Below are 13,911 nucleotides of genomic sequence, written 5' to 3' on the forward strand. Positions count from 1 at the left end.
ACCCTTTTATTATATAGGACTAGAGGCCCAGAGCACAAAAATTTGTGCACTGGGGGGGGGGTCCCTCAGCCCGGCCTGTGCCCTCTAACAGTCTGGGACCCCTCAGGGGATGACTACCTGCTGGCTTAGGCCCGCTCCCTGGGGGATTGGGCCTAAGCTGGCAGTCAGACATCCCTCTGGCAGCCCAGGAGCCCTCAGGGGATGTCCACTTGCCAGCGAGGAGCAGGTCTAAGCTGCAGTCGGACATCCTTAGCGCTGCTGAGGAGGCGGGAGAGGCTCCCACCACCACCACTGTACTGGCAGCCATCAGCCTGGCTTGTGACTGGGCAGAGCTCCCCCTGTGGGAGCGCACTGACCACCAGGGGGCAGCTCCTGCATTGAGCGTCTTCCCCCTGGTGGCCAATGTGTGTCATAGTGACCAGTCATTCCCAGTCATTCTGCTGTTAGGGTCAATTTGCATATTACCCTTTTATTATATAGGAGTGCCGGGCCAGCCTGGGTGAGGGGCTGATGGCTGTTTGCAGGCTGGCCACAGCCCTTTCAGGGTGGGGGGTCCTTCTGGGGTGCCTGGCCAGTCTGGGTGAGGGGCTGATGGCTGTTTGCAGACTGGCTACGGCCTCCAGCCACCCAAGCTCCCAGTGGAGGCTGGCTGGAAGCAGGTATCTGGGATTTATTTAGCTTCTGTAATTGAAACTTTGTTGCCTTCAGCAAAGGCCAGAGCCAGCCAGGGCAGGCAGAAATCTTGGCTTCCTCCATCACCGGGGCAACCAAGCCTCCTGCTTGCTCCAGCTCCGTGGCTGCCGGCGCCATCTTGGTTGGGTTAATTTGCATATAGTCTCTCTGATTGGCTGGTTTGCGTGGCTTGGGGCATAGCGAAGGTATGGTCAATTTGCATGTTTCTCTTTTATTAGATTAGATAGGACTTCCTACCTTCATTTTATAGTTATGTGTGTATATTTGTGTCCTGTATTTAATATCTTCTTGAAGGGAAGATTAAATATAATAAAACTTTTATTTTTATTAAACTTGGTGTCTAAAGGTTGAATGAATGAATGATTGAGAATGGTAGTTAAAAGCTCAAGTTCTGGAGCCTGGACTGCCTGTGTTTCAGTCTAACTGCCATGTATTACTGTGATCTTGGACAATTAAAATCTCTATTCCTGTTTCCTCACCTGGACTAACTGGACCTCATGAGGTGCTTATGAAAACTACATGTACAACTTTTAGGGCAGTTACTGATAACATATTACATCTTCAATAAATATTTGTTGTTACTACTTTTATTGCTACTGATGATACATAAAACGATGGTAGGTGAATCCTTCCTAATTCTTCCTGCAACTTCTCATAAATAGACATCACCCAAGTCTTTATCTCATTATAATGCTGTTGCTCAAAGAAACACTTACAAAAGTGAATGTTTCTCTATGATTTTTACTCATCCCTGAAGTACTTAAAATACACGCCGGCAAAGCCCATTTATGCTCTAGGTGGATAAAAATGTCCCTATTGATAATCTACCAGAAATCCAGAATAAATATCTCTGAAATGGTAATTTAGGGCAATGTGGTAAATAGACCAATTTTTAAAATACATATATATACACACACACACACACACACACACACACACACACACTAGAGGCCTGGTGCATGAAATTCATGCACTTGGTGGGTCCCTTAGCTCGGCCTGCACCTTCTCACAGTCCGGGAGCCCTTGGGGGATGTCCAACTGACAGCTTAGTCCTGGGGAGCAGGCCTGAGCTGGCAATCTGATATCTTAGCACTGCCGTGGAGGCAGGAGAGGCCACCGCCACCCGCCACTGCGCTCATTTGAGCCCGGCTTCTGGCTGGGTGCTCCCTCTGTGGGATCGGGCCAAAACCAGCTCTCTGACATTACCCGAGCGATCCCAGATTAGGAGAGGGCTCAGGCCAGGCCAAGGGACCCCACCAGTGCCCGATCAGGGCCGGGAAGAGTTGCGGGAGGTTGGCCAGCCAGGGAGGAACCGCGAGGGCTCCAGGGCATGTCCGGCCCATCTCGCTCAGTCCTGATCATCCAGACCCCAGCAGAAAGCTAACCTACCAGTCTGAGCTTCTGCCCCCTGGTGGTCAGTGCATGTCATAATGAGCAGTTGAGCGACCATAGCATATCATTAGCATATTACGCTTTGATTGGTTGAACGGCCAACCTGTTGACTGGACACTTAGCATATTAGGCTTTTATTATATAGGGTGTGTGTGTGTGTGTGTGTGTGTGTGTGAGAGAGAGAGAGAGAGAGAGAGAGAGAGAGAGAGAGAGAGAGCCATATCTTTTCTCATGCCTTATAGATAATCACAATGCCACCTGTGCACTTGGCCCCCAAAACAAACAGACTTAAAAAAAAGAATCCTCACTAGATCTAAGTTCCAAATTATAAAAAAAACAGATGGTAGAGGAATAAATTAAACTGCACTTGGAGGGGCGGGGGGCGGGTATAATCATTAAAATCCAGACTGTAGAAATTTCTAAAGAACAGATAATCTAATTTCTTTAGATAAATTACAGGGGGGAGGGGAAAGTAGAGGGAAGAACTTTAAGTTGAAAGAGACTTAAGATATATCAACTATTTTATGTAGATTTACTTAGAACTTGATTCAAACATAAAAGCAAACAAAACAGGTATTTGAGTCCACTGAAAATTTAAACACTAAATGAGTATTTGTTTCGTGGTTTTTAAAACATGATATTATGATCATGAATTATTTAAAATGTCCTTAACTTTAGTGATACACTATGAAATATTTATGGGTGAAATTATATTCTTTCTAGGGTTTGCTTCAAAATAATGTGGGAAATAGTGAGATAGTGAAGGTAGGTATAGGTGAAACAAGATTGATCCACTTGGTCAAGATGAATGACAAACATATGCTAGCTGTAGGGAGTTGAGGTGTCATAATACTATTATGTCTGGTTTTGTATCTGTTTGAAATTTTCCGTGGTAAAAACATATCTAACACTTATAAATATTTTCAAGGCTACCTTTTTTAAAAAAATATTTTTATTGATTTCAGAGAGATGAAGGGAGAAGGAAAGAGATAGAAAGATCAATGATGAGAGAATTATCAATTAGCTGCCTTCTGCATGCCATCTACTGGGTATTGAGTCGAAACCCAGGCATGTGCCCTGACTGGAAATTGAACCGTTACCTCCTGGTTCATGGGTCCATGCTCAACCACTGAGCCACGCCGCCAGGATGAGGCCATCATTTTTTTAAACAAATATAATTTATCAGCTTTTGTATCTATCTTTTTTATTCTGTTTTTGTACTGTATGTCATTTTATTTAAAATGATGGTAGTATCATAAGGTTTACACACATACATTGAGATGTGTGTCTTTTCAGTATCCAGTCAGCCTTGCAACCAATAACACATAGTTGAGCCATTCATTTGTAGGGTATTTTTCTAGGATCAGATATATAATCTTTGGCTATGATAGATTAAAGTTAGCCAGTGTGTAGATTAAAGTTCCACCTGGGCTTTTTTTAACCCCATACTCTAACCAGTTAACTGCTATTACTAAATTACTAATTGTTCTTTTTTCTCTGACTCAACAGGACACCTCTGTGCTATCCTCAAAGAGCTGGCTGCTGACTTGACTGGCCCTGACATACAGGTGGCAGCATCCACATTTTTACTTCCACCCCTGTGTCATCAGGATGATCTTTTGTTATTAAGTCCTTTGCTACAAGAGACTGACCATAGATTTATTGAGGAACAGGTATGGTCATTTTTCAATAATTCTTGGGTTCATTCCAAGTGTGAACAGTAGTTTTAAAACTTTATATAACTTTTTTTTTTTTAGCTCCTGCTTAGTAATGGTATTGCTTGTGGAAGTCTTGAGTATGACCCCTATTCTATTTATGAGAAAGATGTAGGGGGAGATTCAGTGCCTAAGCCCCTACCTCCAACACTATCAGTGATTAGCTCTGCAGTCAAGCTCTTTGGAGTTGTATGTGCTCATGTGGGAGAAGCTCAAAGGTAAACCATCTTTAGTAATTCACTTACCCTGAAATAAATAGTTTACTTATTCTGAAATGTAATATTTCCAGACTGGCAATTGGTTCAATGAATGCATAATGTAGACTTGGGTGGGTAAGAAGAATGTTGTCAGAAGTTCTCATTTAATATAACAAACTTACAGATGAAAGTGAGATGCTGTCTCTCTCTCTTTTTTTTTTAATTCTCAGCCAAGGATATTTTTTCCATTGATATATATATAAATTTTTTTTTTTGGTTGTTATCGTTCTTGAGAAAGAACGTTTTTGAGAAAGTGCAAGGGAGGGAGGAGAGGGGAGAAAGAGAGAGAAACATCAACATGAGAGAGACACATTGATTGGTTGCCTCCCACGGGCCGGGGATTGAACTTGCAACTGAGATATGTGCCCTTGACCAGGAATCGAACCCATGACCCTTGGGTCTGTGGGCCAACACTCTAACTACTTAGCAAAATCAGCCAGGATGAGGTGCTGTCTCTTGTTTACTTATTTACCTGGCTAATATTTAATAAGTAAGTTAACGATTAAATTAAATGATTAAATTAAACTAACAGTTGATAGTACTATTGTGCATACAATACTTAACCGACAGTTAGCTTATTATCTACCTAAAAATAGAACTGGAAACTCCGTGACACAAGAACATTGATATCTCTTCCTGGAAGCAACCTGAGGTGGCCTTTGAAAATGGCTTACTATTCACTTGACCCAGAAAACCTCACAAAATCATGCATATCAAGAGGTTCAAATCTTCATGTCCACTTTAACAAACCCATGAATCTGCCCAAGCCATCAAGGGTATGCATGTCTGAAAAACCACCAAATGTCTGAAGGATGTCACGTTAGAGAAGCAATGTGGGCCATTCTGTCATTGCAGTGGTGGAGTTGGAAAGTGTGCCCAGGGCAAACAGAGGGTCAGTGGCCCAAAAAGAGTGCTGAGTTTTTGCTGCACATGCTTGAAAATGAAGAGAGTAGTGATCAACTTCAGGGTTTAGATGCAGATTCTCTGTTCATTGAGCACATCCAGGTGAACAAAGCTTACAGAGCTCATGGGTGGTTTAACCCACACACGAACTCTCCCTGCCACACTGAGAGGATCCTTCATGAAAAAGAGCAGGTTGTTCCTAAACCAGAAAAGGAGTTTGCACAGAAGAAAAATATATCGCCCAAGAGTAAATTCAGCATAAAATCAATGCTAATGAAAGTTTAAAAAAAGAGAGAGAGAGAACATTGATTTATGAGAGAGAACATTGAAAAACATTGGTTTTCTGCGGAAAAACATTGGTTTTCTGCTTAGATTAGGTCTCATAGGCTTGCTTTCTTGGAGACTTCATGGAGCCATTGTAGGTATATCAGTTCATTCAAAGTGAATTTTGGTTTTGAAAACTCAAAATTTGATAATGATTTCTCATTGATAATAACAGCTTCTTAATTGATAACTGAGTTAATACCATTCTTAAAGATTAAAAAACATTATTCATATTGACTACCAGAAAATTCAGTTTTTATCTGAGATACTAAAAGGAAGTGAATCTTTCCTGTAGGCTATACTGGTCCACAGTTTACAAATTGTTAAGTATCATCATTCATATTCTCTCTCTTTATATATACATACAATATAATTTTATCCAGTTATATCTTCCAGTTAGGTAGGAAATTTACCTTGGTCTCTTGCTGAAGATGAACAAATATATTTGAGTGTTGTCAACAACACATTTCTGAAACAGGTCTTTCAGTGGATAGAAAAGTGAATAAAATTTGTTTATTTTTAACAGCTTCATATCATTTTATTTAAAAGGCTGGTAGCATTAAGGTGTACACACACACACACACACACACACACACACACATAAATTTTGAGGTGTCTTTTCAGAGCTTTAATTTCAAAAGGTATTTTTCCCAAATTTATTTGTAGCATATAGCTCCCTGTTTACCTATACAGAATACAGTTAATTTAAAATAGTTCATTTGAATTAATACAGCTAACTACAGTGGATGAAACGGGGTGGCCTTGTGGATAAGTGATTTAAATTAAGCATGTTCTTAAATGGCTCTACTCTTTTTAGTAAATTCAAGGTAAAACGTAAAAAAGAAAAGAATATAGTTCTTACAAACTTTCTTTTTTTTTTAAACGATTTTATTATCACTTATCCTCCCTTTCTTCTGAAATTAAAATGGCTAATACTAATTTCAACTTTATTTGTGTTCTTATTGTATATGGGAAGTCACAAATATTGATTTATAATAGCATCTATTTTGTTTAATTATAAATTAATACATACTCATAGAAGAAGATTTAGAAAATATAAAACAATAAAATGTAAATTAAAAAGTTCAACTCATAACCTGGTCGGGTGGCTTAGTTGGTTGGAATGTCATCCTGTGCACCAAAGAGGTTGCAGCTTCGATTCCCTACCAGGGCACATAACTAGGTTGTGGGTTGGTCTGGGCACGTATGGGAGGCAACCAATTGATGTGTCTCTCACAGTTGTGTTTCTCTCTCTCTCTCACTCTCTTTCCCTCTCTCTACCTCCCTTCCACTTTCTGTAAAATCAATGGAAAAATATTCTCGAGTGAGGATTAACAAAAAAACTTCCAGAATGTCAACATATTTTATACAGAAAAGAAATATTATTGATCTTATGCAAATGTTGTGGTTACTTTTAATATATTTTTTGCACCTAATTGCAAAGAATGAATTAGTTCATTAACTTGATGATTGTTCCACTTCCAACTGCACATTGCAATCATTTGAACAACTTTCTAGTAAATTCTGATTTAATAGTATGGTGGTCATACTATGTTAGGCATTGAAACTTATAAATAAAAACATCTGATTCGGATGTGCCGCCAAGGTTAAGAACCACTGCTATAAATGCTTATAAAATACTGTAGATTGTGAGTTGATGGAGAGAGAGGAAAAGCATATAGTTCTCAGTATTAAAAATGTTCACCATTATACACCCTCCCTGAAAGAATAAAGTAAATCAGTATTTTCAAATGTGTGTCTGCTGTTTACTCAGTTAACTATGTATTTTTGTTTCAACTATACTCAAAACTTTGTTTCTGATTTCGTTACAAACAAAATAATTACATGTTTTAACTTATGCCACTTAGAAATACCAATTCAGTGTTACTGAATGCTGTTATCTGCATCAGTTCCTCAAAAAATTTAAAAAAAAAACTACTTTATGACCCAGCAATTCCACTTCTGGTTATTTATCTGAAGAAATCCAAAACACTAATTTGAAAAGATATATGCACCCCTGTGTTCATCATATAGTATTCCATATGATGTGGAATCTAAAAAACAAGTAGAACAGAAACAGATTCATAGATACAGAGAACATTTTGACCGTTGCTAGATGGGAAGGGGTTGGGAATGGGGGGAATGGGTAGGAAAGGTAAAAGGAGAATTAAAAAGTACAAATTGGCAGTTACATTCTAGTCATAGGGTTGTCAAGTACAATATAGCATAGAGAATATAGTCAACGTAGGCAATAACTATGTATGGTACCAGGTGGGTACTAGACTTACCATTTCATAAGTTATATAATGTTTAACCACTATGCTGTATACCTCTGAAATGAATGCAATATTGAATGTCAACTGTAATTGAAAAAAAAATTTTATAAAGGAAAAAAAGTCATCTTCCTGAAAATTCAGAATGTTTTTTTGTTCTTGATGTTATTTTTTGTTTTGTTTTTGAAATCTCTGTTAGGATTTGGGATCAAAAGATGGGGAAAAACTTGGGGGCTGTCAGTCCTGGATACAGTCAGGAGAAAATGGGAAAAGCATGAGTTAATGTTGTGTTGTATATAATATGATCCCAAGTACATTTTTAAAGTGTAGTTGAGAAGCATTAAATGTAGATGACATAAGTTGGTGCTACCTTTAAAATGAAGCAATGTGTTTGAATCCAATTAAGTTCTGTTATTAAAAACAAAAATTGATGCAAATAATTTCTGAGCTATCTTTTGTTTAGAAAATAATTGCTGAAATAGCTGGATTTTCCCAGGTAAATCTTTATTAAGTGATACATCCATTTGTTGTTGTTGTTTTCCACAAAATAATGCTTCTCCCCCACTATAGAATGACACCTAATTAAATATTTTTGCATTGGTTATGATATATTTTCTTTTCCAAAAATGCTTTGGTGTGTTCAACATTTTAGTAGTACCAACAAAACGAATTAGCAGTAGATATTTATTACTGTCCATTGACTTACTTTATCTTGATTAACAATACTGTCTTTTCTATTTGCTTTTAAATATTTTGTTTCTGATCTTAGGCTTCTTACATTGGAACAGCTTTTGGACAGTATAAAGCACACAAAAGGAGCTCGTCAACAAGTAGTTCAGTTACATGTTATTTCCTCAGTTTCCAGTTTCTTAAAGGTAATTATATTTTTTAAAAATTCATGTTTGCTTTATTTTATTTTTTTTTAAGGTAGGATCAACTAAGTAGATTGGAGGAAGGTATTGTTAAAGGGCTATCATTGTTTTTCCCCCCTAATTTTTCTTAACCTCCTGATGAAAATGTTTTGTGATTTATAATTTCCCTTTTACTTTTTCTCCACATATAACTTGTTAGTCAGATAACCTTGTACTGGAGCCATGCCTTACTCTACTGAGCCTAATAGCCTAGCCAGTGGTCGGCAAACTGCGGCTTGTGAGCCACGTGCGGCTCTTTGGCCCCTTGACTGTGGCTCTTCCACAAAATACCGACTTCTGCGCATGGGCCACAAAGTTTCAATCGCACTGTACGTGTGCACCCGCACATGGTATTTTGTGGAAGAGCCATACTCAAGGGGCCAAAGAGCCGCATGTGGCTTGCGAGCCGAAGTTTGCCGACCACTGGTCTAGGCCAATGGTCGGCAAACTCATTAGTCAACAGAGCCAAATATCAACAGTACAACGATTGAAATTTTTTTTGAGAGCCAAATTTTTTAAACTTAAACTATATAGGTAGGTACATTGTTATTAACTTAATTAGGGTACTCCTTAGCTGGCCTTTGCTAAAAACGTCCTCAATCTGATTGAGGTACGTTCGCTGAGGTCGACCCCTTCCAACTCTCTCATCCACACGCGTCTTGTATACTTGTTTCAGATAGACGAGTGTGGATGGGAGAGTTGGAAGGGGTCGACCTCAGTGAACGTACCTCAAAACAATGTACCTCCCCCGCGCTGCATATCCTGCGGCCCTCCTGCACATCTCCCATCGCCCGACCAACACCCCCCACTTCTTCTAACGCCACTTCTTCAAAATAGACTCGCTCAGGCCGAAAACCAACTTCTGCGCATGGGCCACAAAGTTTCAATTGCACTGTACGTGCGCACCCGCACCCGCACGTGGTATTTTGTGGAAAAGCCACACTCAAGGGGCCAAAGAGCCGCATGTGGCTCGCAAGCCGTGGTTTGCCGATCATTGGCCTAGACCAGGGATTGGCAGACTATGGCATATGTTCCAAATCTGGCTCGTTGTTAACATTTATAACTTATTGTTTCTAAATAAAATGTAATAGGTTTCATTAGTTATATATTTTATGGAAAATCCCTTTTTATAGTCTTCTGAACATATGTACAGTGGGGCCTTGACTTACGAGTTTAATTCGTTACGTGACGGAGCTCGTAACTCAAATTACTCGTATGTCAAATCAAAAAGTGAACAAGTGAGACACGTGATGCTGGGCTGATGTTGTGGCCTTCGCTGTGACGTTCGCTGCGCCAACTAGCAGTGGGGTATCTGAAGCTGGCTCGTAACCCGAATTTTAGCTCGCAACTCAAAGCAAAAAATCGGCCGAGAGACGGCTCGTATCTCGAAAAACTCGTTAGTCGGGACACTCGTAAGTCAAGGCCCCACTGTATATACTACAGTGATAATTGGTCACCACATTGTTTGTCTGGATGTTTAAAATTCTAAAGTACTTTGTCACAAAAATCAAATTATGTTTGTATGTTCAGTGGAGTTTTTATGTTCTGATTTTTTTTTAAGTAGTAATCCAAGTATGAACACATTTGGTTAACCAGAACATATGTTCCAAATTAGGTAAAATTCACTGCAGTTGTAAGTTTGGGTTGTTCTTTTCATATTTCAGTATGTGGCTGGCTCCAAGGGAAGTTTGGGTCCAGAAGAAATGAGAAGACCTGCCCTAGCATTAGTAACAGGAGCCTTAGAAAGTCCCAACCCCCTCGTGAGATGTGCAGCTGCAGAGGCATGGGCTAGGTTAGCCCAAGTGGTTGATGATGGACCTTTTACTGCTTCGTTAGCTCAAGTTAGCTTTGACAAGTAAGTGAATTTCTCATTTAATATTCCTAGGCTAGGTGTCAAAGCTGGGTATAGAAGGTTGTTAATACTGCCCTGCCTATTTAAAGGATGTTAAGGTAAATGAGATAATAAATAAGAAAGTGATAAAAAATAAAATAACTACAAATAAAAGTTTATGGTTAGATTGGTAATATATGTAGATACATAAAGTTACTTTTAGTAGTGGTGGTAGAAGTGCAGGCAGCACTTTGACCTTCTAGTCTGCTGAATATGTGTCTGATTTGGTTTAAGAGTCTAGAGTCAGATTACTAATTTGGTTCAAATCCCAACTCTTCCATTTAATAGTTGTCTACTTTGTAAGAGTTACTTTGGCTATCCTATTTGATTTCCTCATTTGCAAAAAGGAATTGATAATAGTATGGATCTCAAGGTTGTTGGGAGGATTAGAGAACTAAATGTAAAGCACTTAAATTAGTGTAAAATACATAGAAAATTCCTCATATATTAACTTATTCTATTACATTTAATTTTAAATACAAAGTTCTTGAGTTGAATTCTCTCTGTGGAATTAAAGTATCTCAGCAATGTTTTTGAAATGTAATTTAATAAAGTAATAATGTCCTCCATATAAATTTAGTGTGTGTGTGTCTCTGAAAGACATTGAAATTGCTTTTACTTAAATAATCTATAATAATGTGAAGATATTTTTATTTAAAATGTTTTTCTTTGCAAGATACCTATCTGGTTATTTCAGAAATTTTTTATCATTTAACAGTAAAAACATTTCTGAATTTTAGAACTATTCATACAAAAAGTTTTGTGTAGGTGACAGTATCATGCAGTAGTTTCGCTTCAGTGATTATCATATATTTTTATTTCCATAATTACAGACTGAAATCAGCAAGGGACGTGGTTACCAGAACAGGGCATTCATTGGCTTTGGGATCCCTCCATAGGTATTTAGGAGGAATAAGTTCTCAACATTTGAATTCTTGTGTAGGAATCCTATATACTTTGTCTCAGGACAGTACTTCTCCTGATGTGCAGGTAAGAACTCCATGTGATATCCTACTTGAAATTCATGATTTGCAAATTATGTTTTTATTGATCATTAGTAATTTGTAAATAATTCCCCTCTCACAGTAAATATTTTTTTAATATATTTTTATTGATTTCAGAGAGGAAGGGAGAGGGAGAGAGAGATCGAAACATAAATGCTTTTGCACGCTCCATACTGGAGATTGAGCCCACAACCCAGGCATGTGCCCTTGACCAGAATCAAACCCAGGACCCTTCAGTCCACAGACTGACGCTATATCCACTGAGCCAAACCAGCTAGGGCCCTCTCATAGTAAATATTAAAGCCATTTAAACATGATGGATTTTTAAAATTTAATTCTTTTTTTCACACTCAGTGTCTAAAGTCAAGTTCAGTATCTTTTTCTGAGAATTAATCTGTCTGCCATCTTAATAACATCTATTATTTTGGAGAGCTTAATAGGTAACAAACATTGTATTATATTCTTCTAAACATATTAATATATTTTTTCTTCACAGTAGTCTAGGGTGTATATTCTCTTTATACAGAAAGAAAATTGAGGCTTACAGAAACTAAGTAACTCAGGTTAAGAAAACAAGTCATGGACTCCAAATCCATGTTCTTAACCACTTTAACATATTGTTGTACATAGCTTACCCAATTCTGTTGAAATCATCATTTTCCTCATATTTTAATCAAATCTTGAATGATTATTACTCTTCTTGCTCTTTTGCTCCCCTTATCTTGGTTTCCTGTGTCTTTTTTTTATTATTGATTTGAGGGGGGAGAGGGGGAAGAAGGGAAAGAGAAACATTGACTTGTTGTTCCATCTATTGATACGTCATTGGTTGCCTCCTGTATGCGCCCTGACCAGGAATCAAACCTGCAACCTTGGCACATCTGGATGACGCTCCAACCAACTGAGCAATCCAGCCAAGGCTCCTGTGTGCCTTTATTTACTACTAGAGGCCTAGTGCATGGATTTGTGCACTGGTGGGGTCCCTCAGCTTGGCCTGCGGGGATCAGGCCGAAACTGGCTCTCTGACATCCCCCAAGGGGTCCAGATTGTGAGAGGGCACAGACCAGACCAAGGAGCCTAGTATGCATATAAGATCTTTGGTTGATCTCTTCCAGCCCTCCCCCTGCCCCCATCCCTCTGAGATTCATCAGTCTGTTCCATGTTTCCATGCCTGTGGTTTCCGCTCCTGTGCTGAGCATCTGCCCCCCTGGTGGTCAATGTGCGTCATAGCTACCGGTCAGCCGGTCACTTAGGCTTTTATATATAGAGATAGTAGCCTCCTACCTGGTCATTTTACTTTTAGGTTCTTTTCAACTCTCCCTAGATATGAAGCCAAATTTGTTTTCCTGAAAGTCTTTCATCTTGCCACTTCCCTACTGAAAAGCGGCAAAACTGCTTATTGCTTCTTAGGTCAACTTCTCACTCAGGTTTCATCAGCTGACCCAGGAATCTTCTCTCTCCTTACCCAAGTACTGGTATTCTCCTATAGATGATCTACCTACTTTTATCCCACACATGTCATTCTCTTATCTGCACTTCTGTTTTTCCTGTTGCTCTTCTCCTTATTCCTATCTGACAATCCAAAAATTTTAGTATTTTAAGATCCAGTTTAACTACCTTCTTGTTAAGCTTCATATCCCTCAGCCACAATAAGCTTTCATTCTTGGAATTACTATACTAATAGTCTCACCACATCATCTAGTACTTGATTAAGTTGAAGTGTTCCATTCTTTTAACCCTTCTTTTAGTACAGTACTTTTTGCTTCTATTTATTATATTCCTCTTCTTGTTCAAGAAGCCTGTTCTGAATGTACATACTTTTATATTGAATACTTTTTGTTGATTAACTTAAGTGCTTCTTTACATGGCTTCCAGTGTCATCAAATCTGACTCTTCTTGATTGCAGCTCTCTCTCACTTAACAGAATTTCATTTTATAGCATTTACTGGTAAAGTACTATACACTTTTTTATGCATCCATTGATAAAAGCAGTAAAATTTTCTAAGTTGGTTTCCTGAAGGAAGAACTTTTTATATACTTCTTATTTTGGAAAATTCAAACATACATAAAAGTTGAGAGTATTCTATAAGGAATCTATTATACCCATTATCCAACTTCAGTGGTTATCGGTATATGGCCAGACTTGTTTCATTTAAACCAGAGTTGGCAAGTTTATTCTATAAAGGGTCAAATAGTAAACTATTTAGTCATATGGTCTCTGTCACTATTCAATTCTGCCATTGTAGCAGGAAAGCAGCCATAAATAATATATAAATGAATGAGCATAATTGTTTCTTTTTCTTTTTTAATGTGTGGTGTGTTTTTTTCAGAGAGGAAGGGAATGGGAGAGAGAGAGATAGAAACACCAATGATGAGAGATAATCATTGATTGGCTGCCTCCTGCATGCCCCCCACTAGGGATTGAGTCCACAACCCAGGCATGTGCCCTTGACCGGAATCGAACCTGGGACCCTTCAGTTCACAGGCCGACCCTCTTTCCACTGGGCCAAACCAGCTAGGGCCATAATTGTGTTTCAATAAAACTTCATGT

At 38.7% G+C, this 13,911-nt stretch overlaps 1 protein-coding gene across 2 annotated transcripts in view; it reads left to right on the forward strand.

Moving 5' to 3' along the window:
- HEATR5A (HEAT repeat containing 5A) overlaps positions 1–13,911 on the forward strand; it is a 71,952-nt gene that overhangs the window by 19,151 nt on the left and 38,890 nt on the right. For both annotated transcript variants that reach the window (XM_006085847.3, XM_014453329.2), the window contains 5 exons: positions 3,595–3,758; positions 3,843–4,018; positions 8,327–8,432; positions 10,133–10,323; positions 11,193–11,349. In XM_006085847.3, the coding sequence (XP_006085909.1) occupies positions 3,595–3,758; positions 3,843–4,018; positions 8,327–8,432; positions 10,133–10,323; positions 11,193–11,349 (794 nt within the window). The remainder of the gene's footprint in view (positions 1–3,594; positions 3,759–3,842; positions 4,019–8,326; positions 8,433–10,132; positions 10,324–11,192; positions 11,350–13,911) is intronic.

The sequence above is a fragment of the Myotis lucifugus genome, unplaced genomic scaffold (genome assembly GCF_000147115.1).
Source record: "Myotis lucifugus unplaced genomic scaffold, Myoluc2.0 scaffold_22, whole genome shotgun sequence".
Lineage (NCBI taxonomy): Eukaryota > Metazoa > Chordata > Mammalia > Chiroptera > Vespertilionidae > Myotis > Myotis lucifugus.